The sequence below is a fragment of the Lepidochelys kempii genome, chromosome 3 (genome assembly GCF_965140285.1).
Source record: "Lepidochelys kempii isolate rLepKem1 chromosome 3, rLepKem1.hap1, whole genome shotgun sequence".
Lineage (NCBI taxonomy): Eukaryota > Metazoa > Chordata > Testudines > Cheloniidae > Lepidochelys > Lepidochelys kempii.
Window position 1 is genome coordinate 119,713,293 of NC_136382.1, and position 15,745 is coordinate 119,729,037.

Sequence of the window (15,745 nt, forward strand, 5' to 3'; positions counted from 1 at the left end):
CTGTAATGACCCTTGGGTACGCACCTGATTCCCCCCACTAGAATTACTCACTGATTTTTTTCTACTCTATTGGTTTCTATTAACTATATAGCATTTTTGCACTTGCACAGTCCAAAAATAGAAAAAGAAAAAAAGGAAGAGTGAGAAAGAATTGAAATAGAAGTAATATCAACATGTAGCTGAAGAATTTTGAGACTTTTACAAACTCGATTCATACTGGAAAATCCTAATGTTTTCTTACTTAGCTATGCAGAAAAAATCAGTGGATAGTGGGCTCACATTGTTCATACATTTATCAACATTCTGTCATGAAGAGTCTGTTCTTTAATGTTTTCACAATGGAAATACAAAAAAAAAATCTTCCTACTCATTATTACATCATTCATGATATGCTATGTTTTATGTTCTGTCATTATTAACAAGTCTTCTATTTAGTGAGCTGAAAATCTGAAAATGCTGCTATTTAACAGATTTTAATAAAATATTAATTTCCATCTATTTTAGATTCCTGTTAAATTGCCTAAATATCATTAATATCTTGCTTGTGTCCATGAAAGAATATTTTATCTTCCAACTGCTTTTATGAGCTGAATGTTATGTTTGACGGTTACATTTGCACTGACCAAGTTCTCAGTTGTATTAAGACAATTATTTAAAAAAAATCAACTACCACTAGCTGCTGAAATCCGCTATATAAACGTAAGTCATTAGGAGTAAAAGTTGCTTTTATCATATATTGTATTTTATATTACTACATTTTCACGAGTGTTTTGGATATACTAGAAAATAATGTTGTTTGGGGACACAATTATAGGACTGAAAATATTTCATTTTCCTTGGGAGCCCTCTTGATCTGCATATAAATACATAGAACATGTTCCAAACAGCTCCATATGTAATGCTTACATTAAAAGCATCATTAGCACAAATGATCATTAGAATTTTGAGACAGCTGGACACTACAGACTATTGCAAAAATGCCATTACTGCAGAATTTTATGTTAAATTTTTCAAAATATTCCACTTACATCTTTTTTAAAAGTATTTTTATTTTTCCATAAAACAATTTGGAGGCAGAACATTTTAGTGTCATAAAATTAGAAAGGTTTTGACTGTTGCATACTGACTTCAGGAAGAGAGTTTAGATTTTGAAAGTTTGACCAATTTATCTTTTAGTCCAATAAAATCTATTACCAATTTTTTCTTTTCTTTCTATGGGTGTCTACAGCCCTCACTCCAAAAATACATATGCAAAAAGCCAAATTCATCCCTGATGTAACACCTTTTACTTCAGTTGAATTACACCAGGGCTGAATTTGATCCCGTGATGCTTAGTTAGCCTTTTTGGTTAAGATCATTTGTCACATCAGCTTAATATTCCATTGTCTATGGAAGACTAGATTTGCAAGGGAGTGACTGAAGGGTTGTCTCCATCTCTAACCACTACGATTCTTGAGGGGCAAAAAATACGAAAGGGGAGAGTGCATCCTTTTGCATTAGCAGAAGCAGCTGCCCTGGTTCGGGGCTGTTGAAGGTTGTAATGTGCGTCTCTCTCTGACTCCCTCAGTGTGCCACCGCTAAAGCTGAGCAGGAGGAGGAGGGGAAAATCCAGTCCGGGTTTTCCAAGTGTACAGGAGTAATCAGAGAGAAGTGGATAATAGTTGTTAGAGCTCGCTCTCTCTCTCATGCCATGCTGGGCCAGATAGGCTCAGTCAGACGTGTATTTTACCCATATCCGGGTTAGAGAGGAAAAGAAAAAAAAGTTTCATTTAAACCTGAACAAAAAACTTTCAACATGAAATCACACAACAGGAACAGGCACAGACCGTAAGGCATTCTTACCATTTCTAATCTCAATCACGGACTTGGGGAGGGGAATTTTTATAATTTTTTTGTGTGTAGAATGATCAGGAGGGGTTGCTGTTTATTCAAATAAGTTTATCCCCCCCGTTTCTCTTTTTGCCCCTCTCCCTTTCTGTGCCCCTCCCCCCCGTTTCGCTTTTATTTTATTTTATTTTATTTTTGAGGGTGGGTGTTGGATTTTTTCTTTCGGACTGGCAATGTTGCAATGATCATGGCCGCGCAAGTAGCAGCGGCTCCAGCGGGTGCGAAGAACAACAAGGGCAAAACCCCGAGTTTGCCGGGCAACTTGAGCCAGGATCTCAGCTCGGGGGGAGCAGCAGCCGCCGCAGCCGCTGGGGGACCTGGACCGGGCTCCATGCTGGGGGTCGGAGATGGGACCAACAGCAGCAGCCTGAATAATGTAGATCACCATCTCCTGCACCACCATAATGAACTGAACATGGCCAATAATGCAACTTCTGCTGCTGCCACCGGTAATAACAACAACAACGCTAACACCAGCAGTAGCTGCAGCTCCTCTTCGGAGTCGGCTCTGAAAGAAGGTGGAAGCTCATCGGGGTTACCGTCTTCTTCTTCTTCTTCCTCCTCCTCCAACCCGGGCTCGGCCATGGAGACGGGGCTGCTCCCCAACCACAAACTGAAAAACGTTGGAGGCGATCACCCTGCTGCACCTCCCCACCACCACCATGCCCACCACCCTCATCACCATGCCCACCACCACCATGCCCACCACCAGCACCACCACCACCATGCACTACAGCAGCAACTAAATCAATTCCAGCAGCAGCAGCCGCCGCCTCAGCACCATCCGATGCAGAATAACAACAGCCTCGGCGGCGGCGGCGGCAACAACAACAACGGCGGTGGCGGCGCTGCTCAGCCCAGTGCAGACATGGAGCAGCAGCAACATGGAGGAAAAGACAGTGTTTTGGGAAATCAGGCCGAGCCCCCGCCGCCGCCGCAGCAAATGCTGAATAAAGGGGGCGAGGAGGAAGAGCTGCCCAGCAAAATGGGAGAGCAGATCGGCGGCCGCTACGATCACCCCAGCTTGGGACCTTTGGGCGGGCAGCAGCAGCAGCAGCCCCAAAGCGCTGGGAGCGGCAGCGGCAATAGTAGCCTCGGCGGCGGGAGCGGGGGAGGGGGAGGCGGCGGCGGCCCCTCCGCGGTGGGTGTCTCGGAGTTTAACAGCTATTACGGCAACCCTGCTCCTGCCAGCAGCGCTACAGCGAGCCGAGCCGGGCCTTGCTTTGATCAACATGGCGGACAACAAAGCCCCGGGATGGGGCTGATGCACCCCACGGCGGCCCCCAACAGCATGGACCCCCTGCAGAACTCCCACGAGGGTTACCCCAACAGCCAGTACAACCACTACCCTGGCTACGGCCGGGCCGGCGGCGCCGCAGCGGGCGGAGCAGGAGCGGCGGCGGCGGTGGTAGCAGCCGCGGCTGCAGCAGGAGCTGGAGGAGGCGGCTATGGGGGCTCGTCCTCTGGCTACGGGGTGCTGAGCTCCCCCCGGCAGCAGGGCAGCAGCATGATGATGGGCCCAGGTGGAGGGGCCAGCCTTGGCAAGGCTGCTGCGACTTCTGGGGCTGGAGGCTTTCAGAGATTTTCCGGGCAGAACCAGCACCCGTCCGGGGCCACCCCTACCTTGAACCAGCTGCTCACTTCCCCCAGCCCCATGATGAGGAGCTATGGCAGCAGCTACCCTGATTACAGCAACCCCAGTGCCCCACCACAGCAGCAGCCACAACCCCAGGCAGCGGCGGCAGCCCCAGGAAGCCAGCAGGCAGCAGCGGGCATGGGCATGGGCATGGGCAAAGACATGGGCTCCCAGTATGGATCTGCAAACCCAGCCTGGGCAGCAGCACAACAAAGAGCTCATCCAGCTATGAGCCCTGGAAGCACTGGTCAGACCATCAGCAGAACCCAGGTAACCACCAGAAACCCCCCTCCCCTTATATAGTTTAACTGTGTGTCTGGAGCCTAGTTTCTCTCCAATTTACTTTTTCCCCCTGGGCCATCTGAACTACTTGCTGCCTCCATAACAGGGTTTGGTAAGGCGCAGTGTCCGACTGATTAGATTGGAGGTTTCCGACAGACGGTTTCACTGTACAAAATTACACTATTCGGTTACACAATTGAACAGCATAAAGTTTTCCTCCAGTTTGAAATAGAGATTTGGAGATACAAGGCCCCGAGGAAAAGCAGTTTGGGGTGAGGATAGCTGCTTTTTTAGCTACACTGTCAGATTCTGGAAAATAACGTTGACTGCCCCTCTGTTAGAATGTTTATAGGCAGAGCAGATAACTTTAATACCTTTTTAGCAAAGTAGTTTTATTGCCGATGAAGATATTGTGGTGAAATCCAGCAAAAATGCAGTCAGGTTGCTTTTGCTATTTGAAGTGTGAGGGCCATAATCATGAACATTCATTTAATAGGCATGGAGGTGCCTTAGATATCTCATTCTTGCATATTTGCCCCAGACATCCAGACGAGAATGAGATGTAAATAAGGGTTGTGTTTAAAGTGAATATGATACACACATATTATTATTCCCATTTTGAAATAATTCATACTTTGATGAAGAGACTGGAAGAGTCCTTTATTTAAATAAACAGATCCAGATATTGAGAGCTCTGCTTGTTTTGACTAATCTACACGTCCCTGATAAATTAAATCCAATAAATTACAAATCGATATCAGATCATGGTTGGATTATGTTTATGCAGATAGCTTGTTTGCCATCATCAAAGTTATAGGGGTTGGTTAGGAAATGGTCTGAACTCCACATTTCTTGCTAGCGGTCTGAGCCTAAACAGTGACTTGATCTCCTTTGCAAGGTTTGGAATTTGAATTGTGGAGGTAAACTGGCTGTAATAGTCTCCAGACAGCTGCCTCTGAGTTGACATCTAATCTGCCATCTGATTGGCTCCTCTCTCACCATTGGGCATTTAGCACTGCTGATGTAAATAGAAGTGCTGAGCAGTACAGTCACAAAAATTCTTGCCACAAATAATAACTGAGCAGTATCGCTCGCAGATGCAAAAGTTAAACATTGTTAGAAGAAGCTGAAACAATGAGCAACCATATTTATACAGTGGAGGGTTCATGTGCCTCAACAAAAATTATGCTTGTGAACAGTATAGTGAAAAACCAGTGGCATCTTATTTATTTTTTTAATTCGGTTGTTAGGTGATGGTTTTTCTGGGTGTTGATTTTAGATTTAATATGCCTTCATTTTTATAGCAAATCAGACTTGCAGACAAAAATATAATAGCATGGCTTGGATGAGGATTCAGTAATTTCAAGTGGTATTTATTTGAATCTTTATACCTCTTACTAAACATATTTTAATGTAAAAATGTGCTAGTTACGAAAGGAAACTAGATATTTTTGTGATTTAATCTTAATTTAAAGATCATCCTATGTTCTCAGTTTATTTTGGTGTCTAACATTTACAGTGGTCATAGCCCTGTGTTTGTAGGTTGGGTTTTTTATTTATTTGTGGCACCCTATATATGAACATATAGAGCATATTATAAAAAGGGAGAAGAAGCCATTCAAACTATCAGTGATTTTTATATCACTGTTATGAATCCAGATACTTTAAAAAAATCTGTTTTACATTTGAATTGTTGGGGGGGAAAGATATATCAGGAAAAATATTTAATTATTTTTGTATACAAATACATAATGAGCTTATGCTTGAATTCTCCATAGGAAAATAAACTGTTTAAAAATGAGTGATAATGCTTTCAAGTTTTGTGGGGTTCCTTCTCCCTCCACAAGATTTTGTTTTTAATAACTGTTAAGTCTTTTAATAGGTTTTAAGAATTAGGACTAATAGAAATTAGTACAGGTGTATGCTTTTAGCGACACTAATCTGTTGTTATATTTTACTGTAAAAGAAATTTTAAAATGAGCATGTCCTAGAGCAGATATTGGTTTTTGTAGTGAATGATGGACTGACCTTAATAATGTGAACCTTGGACAGAATGAAAATGTTTGTCTTTTGTCTACAGACCATTACTGCAGTGTTTTACTTCCTATTTTGTTTTTTTCCTTGCTATTTCAGATGGGGAAATAAGAATTTCATGAATGTTATTTTTTTCCCTTTTTTAATTTGGACTGGTAAAAGGGTCATAAGGAACCATAAAATAATGAAGCTTCATATGCATAACCTTTCACAGTTAATTAAACATGATTTGCATTGTGAGCTTGCTTTTAAACATAGGTAGTTTAAAATTTACAGCTTTAAAAGCTAGGAGACAATGTATTACGACAGATGTTGGCACATGTTACTTCTGAGTGTGGTATTTTTTTTTTTTTATGGCAGGAATTGTACAAGATTTTTTCTTTTATTGTATTTGAGACTAAATTAATTATGTCTTCAGTATGACCCTTGTTAATACTTTTTTATATTTATGGGTCTATGTCTTGTTCCACAGTTACACAGGGTTTGTTTCATTTTGGTGTTATATGATTTACATATAAGACATAGTGTACCAAGGTACTGTCCTTTGATATTTCCTATAATGTTTGTAATAAAGAGAAGTCATTCATCAGTAATATTTTTGTTCCTTTTTAATTACAGTTTTACTGTTTGTATCATCTGGCCTGATATTAAAGAAAATTTGCTGGTTTGATTTTTTTTTTTAAAGGAAAATAGATTATACTGAGTAGAAAATAATTATTTTAGTTGCTGGTACAGATATTTCTTTGTATATATCTTTCATTCTTTTGGTACCTTATTTCAGTGGGTTTAGAAATTGTACATTTTTTTTAATAAGTGAGAAATAGAACCTTTCTTGTAGCATTTGAATGTAGTGTTTCTTTGATTTTTTTTTAAATACTCTGCTGCATATATGTGTACACTACTAATATGTGTGAGTGTCACTATGCTAATGATGATTTGACTCTAAACATACATAAACTATTGCTCTGTGAACAATGGGCTACAATACCTGAAGCGGCATGATGAGGACATTATTGCCTATAGGAAGGTACTTTTCTTGGTGTCCAGGGCAATAGATTCCCACTATGAGCTGAAATGTCCGCCTGTCTAACCTATTAAATCATTTAAGGAAATTTTGCTTCTGCTTCATTTAATCTACTTGCCTGAAACAGAGATGAGATATGCAGCTTGAAGAGCAGGCCTCTCATTGCAGAAGAAGGGAAGAAGCACAAATATTAAAAGCTACTGGATACTGTTAATGCAAAATTAATTGGTTATGAATAATAAGTTCTATGGTATCACAGTTAAGGGGGAGTGATGAAATCTTATAAGCCATTTGTTTAATTATTGACCAGTTTATTGACAGTATAACTCAAATTTGTAGTTATATGACCCTATTTATTCTATATTTTGAGTTTCATTCCGGGGTGTATGTGTGTGTGAGAGAGAGGAGAGACACACACACACAAGTTCTGCACTCGCTTTCTCTCTGTGTGTCTATATAAAAATGTGTGTGTGTTTGGAGAGAGAGAGAACTTGGCCTTTTCAGTATTATCTGGGTTGCACTTAATATTTACCAGTTGTTAGGAAAAAATCAATTCAGTGGAACAGCTGATTTGTTTTTTTGAAAATTAATAGTTTCTCTTTCTATGGGAATTATTTTTCCCATAAACTCAGAATGGGCCTGAGTCTGCAGCTCTTCTTATGCCAGTTGCATTGCCTTTAAAGGGGAGTGTTGTCTGAGTAAGAACTGCAGGATTGGCTCCTTTGTCTGGGGGCTGCTAGACAACTGTGAGTATGGTGCATAGATTCTCAGTACATTAATGGGAGAATAGACTTCCTTTCTGCCTGTCTGTTTATTCGCAAACAGTTTGCTGTTATACATTCTCTACCTAGAAATAGCAGAGAGCAGTAGTGTGAATTAGTAGCATCTTTTTGTACTGTGATTATATATTTGACACTTAGTAGTTTGGTGTTCGCTTATTGGTTTCTGTAGTGGTCATTACGCTTGCAAATTGAAGAACAAGACTCTGTGTATGAGGTATGATAAATAAAAGTGGTCCATACCTTTATACTATATTACCTCCTCCTTCACATTAGACTTGTACAACTGAATAGTCAATTAATGTGTTTCTGGCATTTTGATCCAAGTCTGTGGGAAGGAAAGCTAATATGTTTATACTGTTGATGTATTTTTATTCCTGGATGCATATATAATTAATTTTTTTGAGATTGCCAACTGGACTGATTGTTGATGGTCAAACATAGGTTACCTGACATTCTCATTTGAAATACGTTTTTAAAAAAGTAAGTTAAAACTAGATTAGTTCTGATGACTAAAATAAGTTTGAATGATAATTGAAAGTTCTATTTTTCTTTCTTTTGCTATTGTACCTGCAGAGCATATAAAATCAAGTATGGGTATCCTGAAATTCTCACCAGTAATATTTTAAGTCACGGTATTTTATTTATACTTTAGTCCACATAACTGTCCTCAGCGTGTTAGGACATGGGTACAGTCTTGCATTTCAATATCTTTTTAAAATGTGCCATTTATCAGGAGGCTTTAAAGATTCTCTGTGGATATGTAAAGCAGTGTTACTACACTCACTGTGCATGCATGCTCAAGGCTTGGGGATTTCAGCTCCCAGTAGTATTTAGATGTGGTAAGCTAACTTGCCAGAATATATTTCAGCATTGTGGTTTTTACAATATTAAGATTTGGGGAGAGGGGTAATTTACATAGTACTAAATAATTTTTTTGGTAGGATTGGGTGAGGCTGTAAATGAATTAAAACTTAAATTGCCAATGTACCTTGGTGGTTTTCAAATTTATTTTGAAAACTGATCTAAAATAAAGTGGGTATCAAGCTTCAGTGTGGTGTGTCTTCATAGACATTATTCAGGCAATAGGAAAAGAAAATGACTTCATGTCTGTATAGTCATCTTGAATTCTAAATAATGCGTGTACATCAGTTATCTGTCTTGCACTGTTTTATGATTATGCCCTTACTGATGTCTGTGCAAAACCTTAGCAAAACCTGAGGGCAAAATCTGAGGAAATTTGGGTTGAACAGGTGTATCCTGAGGGCTTAGTTTGGACTATAGAACTTCCATTCTGATGATGTAAAAAGCTGAAAGAATCCTGAATATCTTTCATAGTTCACGGTGAGTTTATGGTAAATAAATTGTAAGCTGAACAAACTTGATACAGAAATCAGTGAGAGATAGTGTACATGGTTCCCCATAATGCCATCTTGCAAGTTACTTTTTAGAGTAAAATCACACTTTTAATTGATGCTACATGTGCTCTAACTTGGAGTTTGATGAAAAGCCTGACACACACAGCTTTATGTCCCAGACAATATATGTATTTTCAAAGGGAGGGTTTTATTTAATGAGGATATACAAGAAAATCTTGAAGCACCTAACTACATCCACAGCCATCTCATTTTTTTAGGATGAGATGCAGATGATTCTATGAGTTTTCCTTTTCCCCCCCCCGCCCCGTCTACCTTCAACTCTAGCTTTAGAGGTGCCAGCTTTTTGTATATCCCAATCACAGTTATTGTATCTTCTTTAAGCAGCCTCCTTCACATGGGAGCTTCACTTATCTTAGGAACACAGCACCTTAGGCACCTTTCCGTCCAACAAACTTCATATCTTCTGTTTAAAGATCCTTGGTCATCTGCAGATGTTTAGAAAAGTGTGAAGCCATCTTGCACCGAGTCATTGTCTAGGAGACAGTGTACAAGAGTTTTACCTTTACATCTTCATTAAAATTCTTGTTAAATCTTTGTTTGGCATCTTTGTGCTCTGGAAATGCCAGCTATTTTATCCAATAGCAAACCCAGAGATAATAGCAGCAGTGAAGCTACTACTAAGTTTCTGTACAGAAAATCTAATCTGTGATATGAATTTAGTTCTTGGTTCCCCAAATATTCGAGAGGACCTGTATTCAGTGCAGAGTTATCAGCATTTGGTGTACCCTTCATGTAGCATCTTGCACTTAAAGCATAGTGGTTTTGGCAGCAGCTGTTAGTTAATGAAGATTGAATGCCTATAGAAGGATGCAACCCATTTACCACTTTCCGTTCTCTCTAATTTGGGCATTACTGGTCAGATAAACTTTTGCTTCTGGACTTGGTAAGCAGGGTTTTGAGCACAGAAATTAATTGCTGCCCTTTTTTTCTGCTTCCCTGTCTCTGCCTAGTAGAGTAATAGTCCATTTCCCTTAATCATTGTGTACAGGATTTTTTTTTTTCTGAGAACTGTGTTAGAATTGCATTTAAGGACCTTCCTATGCAAAAGCATATCTATCGTATTGGGAGATTGTATTATTATATACTTTTGCTTGTGAACATAAGTATTAGAACAATTATATACTTGTTGTTGAATCAATCTAATTGCCCTGTAAAGTCCAGGGCAGTAGCCCATTTTGATTACACAACTAAACTAAAACACTATTTGGTCCCATCTTAAACAAGACTGAATTATATTATGAGACAGAAGGGATTGGATTGTTACAACAATTATAGACTGGGCTGTGCAGAAAGGCCCTTTAAACACAGTTCTGATATGGTTCTTGGTGTAAGGAGATAAGGAAAATCGGGTTAGAAAAACCCTGCAAGCGACCACCATTTTAAAACATGGGGCTATGTTACTACAGTTCCAGTCCCGATGTGGACATAGCCAATTCATTGTTGGCATAAATCAGTGCAATCCCCATTGACGTTAGTGGAATAGTGCTGATTTACACGAATAGTGAATTTGGCCATTTTGAATAAGTTCTGTAGCTTTAGAAAGATGGTATTAAATAGAGATGGAGTCAGGAATCCTGAATTCTGTTGCAACTCTCCACTGACTGTCTTAGGAGAATTGGTTTAACATCAGTGTGCCTCAGTTGCGCCAGATATAAAAAGATAATATGTAGTTGCTTTTGTGAAGTGCTTTGAGTTCCTTGAATAAAAGGTGCTATTTAAATGTAAAATATTATTCAGTTGTATATTAGCTTAATCCAACCAGCCAGTTGTCATATTTTGCAACAAGAGAAAGAAGATGGGTTGGGGACTGGACTCTCTTTCCTTTCTTGGAAAGGATCTGGGACCAGTTGTTCGACATAAATTGATTGTATTAGTTGATTAGATTGTCAGATTAATTTATTTGTAAGTGAGGTACTGAAACATCAGGTCTGAAATTTTCTTTCAAAAAAAAGACTTGAGTTGTAGTACCTAAATTGCATTTTTTTTAAGGTAAAAAATAGAGATAAAGAGGTTTGTTTTGACAGCGTTTAAGGAATTTTCTGGTTTTATTTGAAACTTCTTGATTCAAATGGAAATATGGATGGAGCTGTGTATTTCATGTGTAACAATTTGTATTGTGAACATTTGGGTCTTCTTTGTTTATATAAAATACTAAGTACTGAGGCTTTAGTTTACCTTCAATCAAGGTTGTTTGCAGAAAATAATTCTCCTGCTTTTCTGATCCTACTCACTACTCCTTACTTAAGCAAAGCTCTGAGTAAAAAATAGGTAGTATAGATCCTTTTACAGTGTTTTTAAATTTTTTTATTTTCAATGTGTTTGGTGGAGATAAATAATTCTGCCTCTATGGCAGTCTCAAATACAAAATTACTTTGCATAACTTGTGAAAAATAAATAAATTTGGCACTGGAGTAGAGCAAACTTTAGTAGAGTATTAGCAATGAAAAATTAATTTTGCTTGCCAGATTTAATTTAATTTTATAGTTCTTCTAATAAATGAAAAGATGCAGTAGCTTTCTGTGGCATAAATAGTTTCTTGCTTTCCTATGTTTGGTGGAGATGAAATCCGCTGGTAATATATTTAATAGTTAATAGTCATTTGGCTGTAAAGGTTTGTTATATGTAACGTTAAAATGGTTTTTTTTACCTGGCTTCAGGAATTTGTATCCTAAAATAATGCTAAATACAATTCATATTTTTTCACAAGTAGGTAATGTAGCCAAAGAAAGTAGGCTGGAATCTGGAGTTGATTCCAAATTTGGTATTTTGTACTGTGCATAAAAGTTTCACACGTGAAGCAAAGTAGTTAGTTTGTATGGCATCACATGATCAAAATATTTTCCTCCTCACTGCTGCCAGAAGCTATCTATTGCTTTTCAACAATTTCACTTGTTGGGCACCACGCCAAGATGTTTAAGACAGCCCCTTACGTGAACTGTTCCATTCTTAACCTCTTTGACTGAAGTGCCATGACCTTCACATATGTAGATTAGCCATGTGCTCTGTGAATTGAAACTTGCTGCCTCAGGAAGAAAGGGTTTTTCTTTTTATTCCTCAGGGAATTTGACAGCCATTCATCCCTGACCTGGGCAGAGGTAATGCAAGGAAATTGGATTCAAATGGAATGCATATAGATAACACACAGAGGCAGTATATACAGACAAGCAGCTTTCTTACCTTGTAGAGAATGGAATAATTCAGTGGTACAGATAAACTGCTGATTTAGATGCTATGAAAAACAAGTGTAAAGAGTGGTTTCGGAGGAGCAGCCGTGTTAGTCTGTATCCGCAAAAAGAAAAGGAGGACTTGTGGCACCGTAGAGACTAACAAATTTATTTGAGCATCAGCTTTTGTGAGCTACAGCGAGATAAGTTTGGGGAATATTTTGTTTATTTTGAGTGATAATTCTTGACCGTATATTGCTTAGCTGCATCCCCTAACAAGATTTTCTTTTATAACCTTTTACTACTAATAATTTGAAGCATGTTCCCCCCCTTTAACATTCTATGCAGAATCTGATTTTAAGTGTTAGAAAATCATGCAACTTTGAGTATTTTAAAGATTTTTTTTAAAGGATCTTTTAATTTTTAAATTATAAAAGCATTAATTTCCACATGTAAAAAATAGGATAGTCTATTACCAATGAAGAGATATGTATGCAATCACTTTATCTTAAGAATCATTTTCTCTGTCTGCTTTAAAACATGAAATTAATGTGTGTTGTATAATTTGTGATCTCAGCCTCATGCATGGTGTAAATTAAATTTCTGTTAATCAGCCAGAGCTGGTACTGCACAATAGAGATCTCTAGGATTTTGGCTGATTGTACACATATAGCTCAAATATATTTTACCGCAAAATGTAAATATAGTGAAATATTTTTATACAAAAATTTACTTTGTGGTGTTTTTAATAGTATATTCCTATTTTGCCTGGCTAATAAAGCCCATAACCAGATTTCAAAGTAAAAGTTCTGGAGGGGTCCTGGTCCAAGACTAGGACTTGTAGGTGCTATAGTAATGCAGATAATAAATAATATAAATAGCAACTACAGTAATTGAGGTCCAATCATAGTGAAAAAGAAAACACTTCAAATAATTCAGAAGAAAATCTCCCAATTTAATGTAGTATTTCCTCTGAAGAGAAGTGGTTGGTCATGGCAGAGAGCAGTCTGTTGCTGAGCCTGTCCGTGTTGTAGGAGTGGTTTCATTCAGTTCCTAGAGTACTGGCATAGATGGATTTAGGATTTAAAATTAATGTCCAGAGACAATTCTCCAAATAAACCAAGATCTGGGGGTCACTAGGGCCTCTCTCCCTTAGAGTGTTTTTTTGTGAATTCTGGTGAATATCAGAATATTTGTTTGGTAAACATCTTAATTCAGGGTCCCAAACAATTTTATGTTTAGATAAGTATTCTTTTTTGTAGTGCAGTAATACCTAGGAACTGCAGCCATGGACAAAGACCCCCATTGTTTTAGGTCTTGCCTAATCATGTAACAAGAAGACAGTCCCTCTCCTGAAGAGCTCAGAAGTTTGGAGTCATATCCAAACTAATGAGCTACTCTCTTGTTCCCTGTGACTGATCCATCTCCATATCTCTGAAGATTCTTCTTACCTAGAGCTCTTTACTTATAGGGGGAAGAAATCATTTGGTGTGTTCAAGAAAAGGTTTTGTATCCATTTACCTCTTTGGCAGTTTCCAGGAACACTGCTATCTGCCGGCCTTGCTGTGGGTTGGGTTGGCTCAAGCCTTCTCCCCTGTTACATTTCCCTTTCCAGGGAGTGAGAGATTTAATTTGCTGATTGTCTTTATCTGTCTCTTTCCTTTCCTTCCCAAGGTCATGCTGTTTTTCTCCCTTCTGAGAGTTATTTTTCATCCCCCTTTGTCTTTTCTAATTGTATGTCTCTGCATTTCTGACCCCATTTCTTTCTTCTCCCCTCCCCCTTGAAATTAATGGGAACGGTGAGTCCCTTCTCATACTCCAAATTCATGATCCCAGCCTTCATATCTTTGCAGTGTTAGGTTAGGTGGCCACCCCTACTCAGCCCTGCTATTGCAGAATTAGGCAAGGATGGTCTAATGAGGCTGTATGTCCAAGAAGAATATGGCTTGTGAATGTTCCCTGAACCCCTTCCTGCCTCTGACCTGCCTTTGGCTATGCTCTTCTGTACTACAGGGCAATCAGCAGGAGCACAAAAGTGGCTGAGGCACAGAATTATTTTTTTGAAGCAGAGCATTTACCACCTAGCCTCTTGTATAACCCAATATAACCATTTCTAGTGGTGGGAGGTCTTAATTACATGTCAGAAAAATCCTCAGACAGCAGGAGTCATAGTCTTTGACGTTTCATTGTGGCAGGTTTTTAAAAACGTAAATGGCCTCAGCCCATATGGGTCTGTTGGTACGTCTGGGCTTCTAGGGCTACTTCTGTGCCCTGTACTGGCTATGACAGAGTGGGGATCAGAGCATTAATTGAATGTTCTTCAGGACGTGATATGGAACAGGTGGTATAATACAAATAGTTATCTGTGGATGATGGAGAAGAGAAACTTTACAGAAGTAATTATCTGTGAAAGTATGAGTGGGATTAAGACTTTGAGAAGACAAACAATGGAATAGAGAGAGAAGAAGAAGAAAGGGAAAAAAGGCAACAAGAGGAGAGTGAAACAAAAAGCAAGAAGAAATAGATGTAGACATGAGATTGGTGTCAGGGAAAAATGAGGGGTTTTTTGGTCATCTTTAGGATCTCTCTCCTGCTGAGTGGACGACATGCAGGATCTGGCCTTGCTCTTAAAATCAGACAGTGTGATCAAAATATTGCCCATGTTAATTTCTGTTTTCAGAGGGATACTGTATCTTTTCCCCCTTCCTCCTCTTATTTTGTGCTAGCATTAATTTTTTTTTCTTCCTCAGTTATGGCTGAGAGCCAGTTTCTTTGAGTTTTATTTCCAGTAAGCTTTATTTTTGTAATGGGGTTGACTTTCCAAATATTATGGAGTCCCTGTTGATCTCAAAATGCTCAGTGGACAGACATTGTTTGGGTACACCTTTTGGTCTGAGGTCTCTAGTCATACCTCGCTTATCTTTTTTGTTAGTTGTAAATAATACAATTCTGGACTCTTCATCATATTTAGTATTTATCATTTTCATCACTTCATTGGAGTCCTCCTGAAAAGGAGGAAGAGTAGAAGGCGGGACCTCAAAGTGGGGCAGTCTGTGATGTTGCAATACATGGCTTAATGAAATCTAGCCTTTTGTGTTTCTATATTTTGGCATTTAATCTTTCTTGAAATCTGTAGGCCAAGGTGACATTGCTATAGACTAGCAAAGTTGCCCCCAAACAAGGTGCCAAAGGTGGGAAAACAAAGCTAAAATTCTCTTTCCAGAAATTAGGATACACATCCTCTCTGATGCCTGCCACACTGTCTCTATCCCTCACCTCTTTTTAAATCCTTTCTATTTCTCAAACTGTCATTCCCTACCTAGCAGCCTGTAGCATGTGTTGGCTGTCACTTTCAGATTCAGTGCTTGAGAATACGTAAGGAATCTTGAACGTATTTGAGTTTTTTTTAGCTCACTATTCAGACATTCAGCAGAAGATCTAGCTGTCTCTTTTACAGAGCAGGCAGTTTTTTTGGGCTCCCAAGGTTCAGAGATTGAGCT

The 15,745-nt window shown here is 39.0% G+C and overlaps 1 protein-coding gene across 17 annotated transcripts in view; it reads left to right on the forward strand.

Annotated features, from left to right (window-relative positions):
* The first annotated feature begins 1,617 nt into the window (after positions 1 to 1,617).
* ARID1B (AT-rich interaction domain 1B) overlaps positions 1,618 to 15,745 on the forward strand; it is a 405,620-nt gene continuing 391,492 nt past the window's right edge. For 8 of the 17 annotated variants that reach the window (XM_073337737.2, XM_073337740.2, XM_073337742.2 and 5 more), the window contains exon 1: positions 1,626 to 3,793. In XM_073337737.2, the coding sequence (XP_073193838.1) occupies positions 2,069 to 3,793 (1,725 nt within the window). In that variant the 5' untranslated portion in view covers positions 1,626 to 2,068. Of the gene's footprint in view, positions 3,794 to 15,745 lie in introns of all 17 variants that reach the window. The other 9 variants (XM_073337738.2, XM_073337743.2, XM_073337748.2 and 6 more) reach the window with 4 other exon arrangements.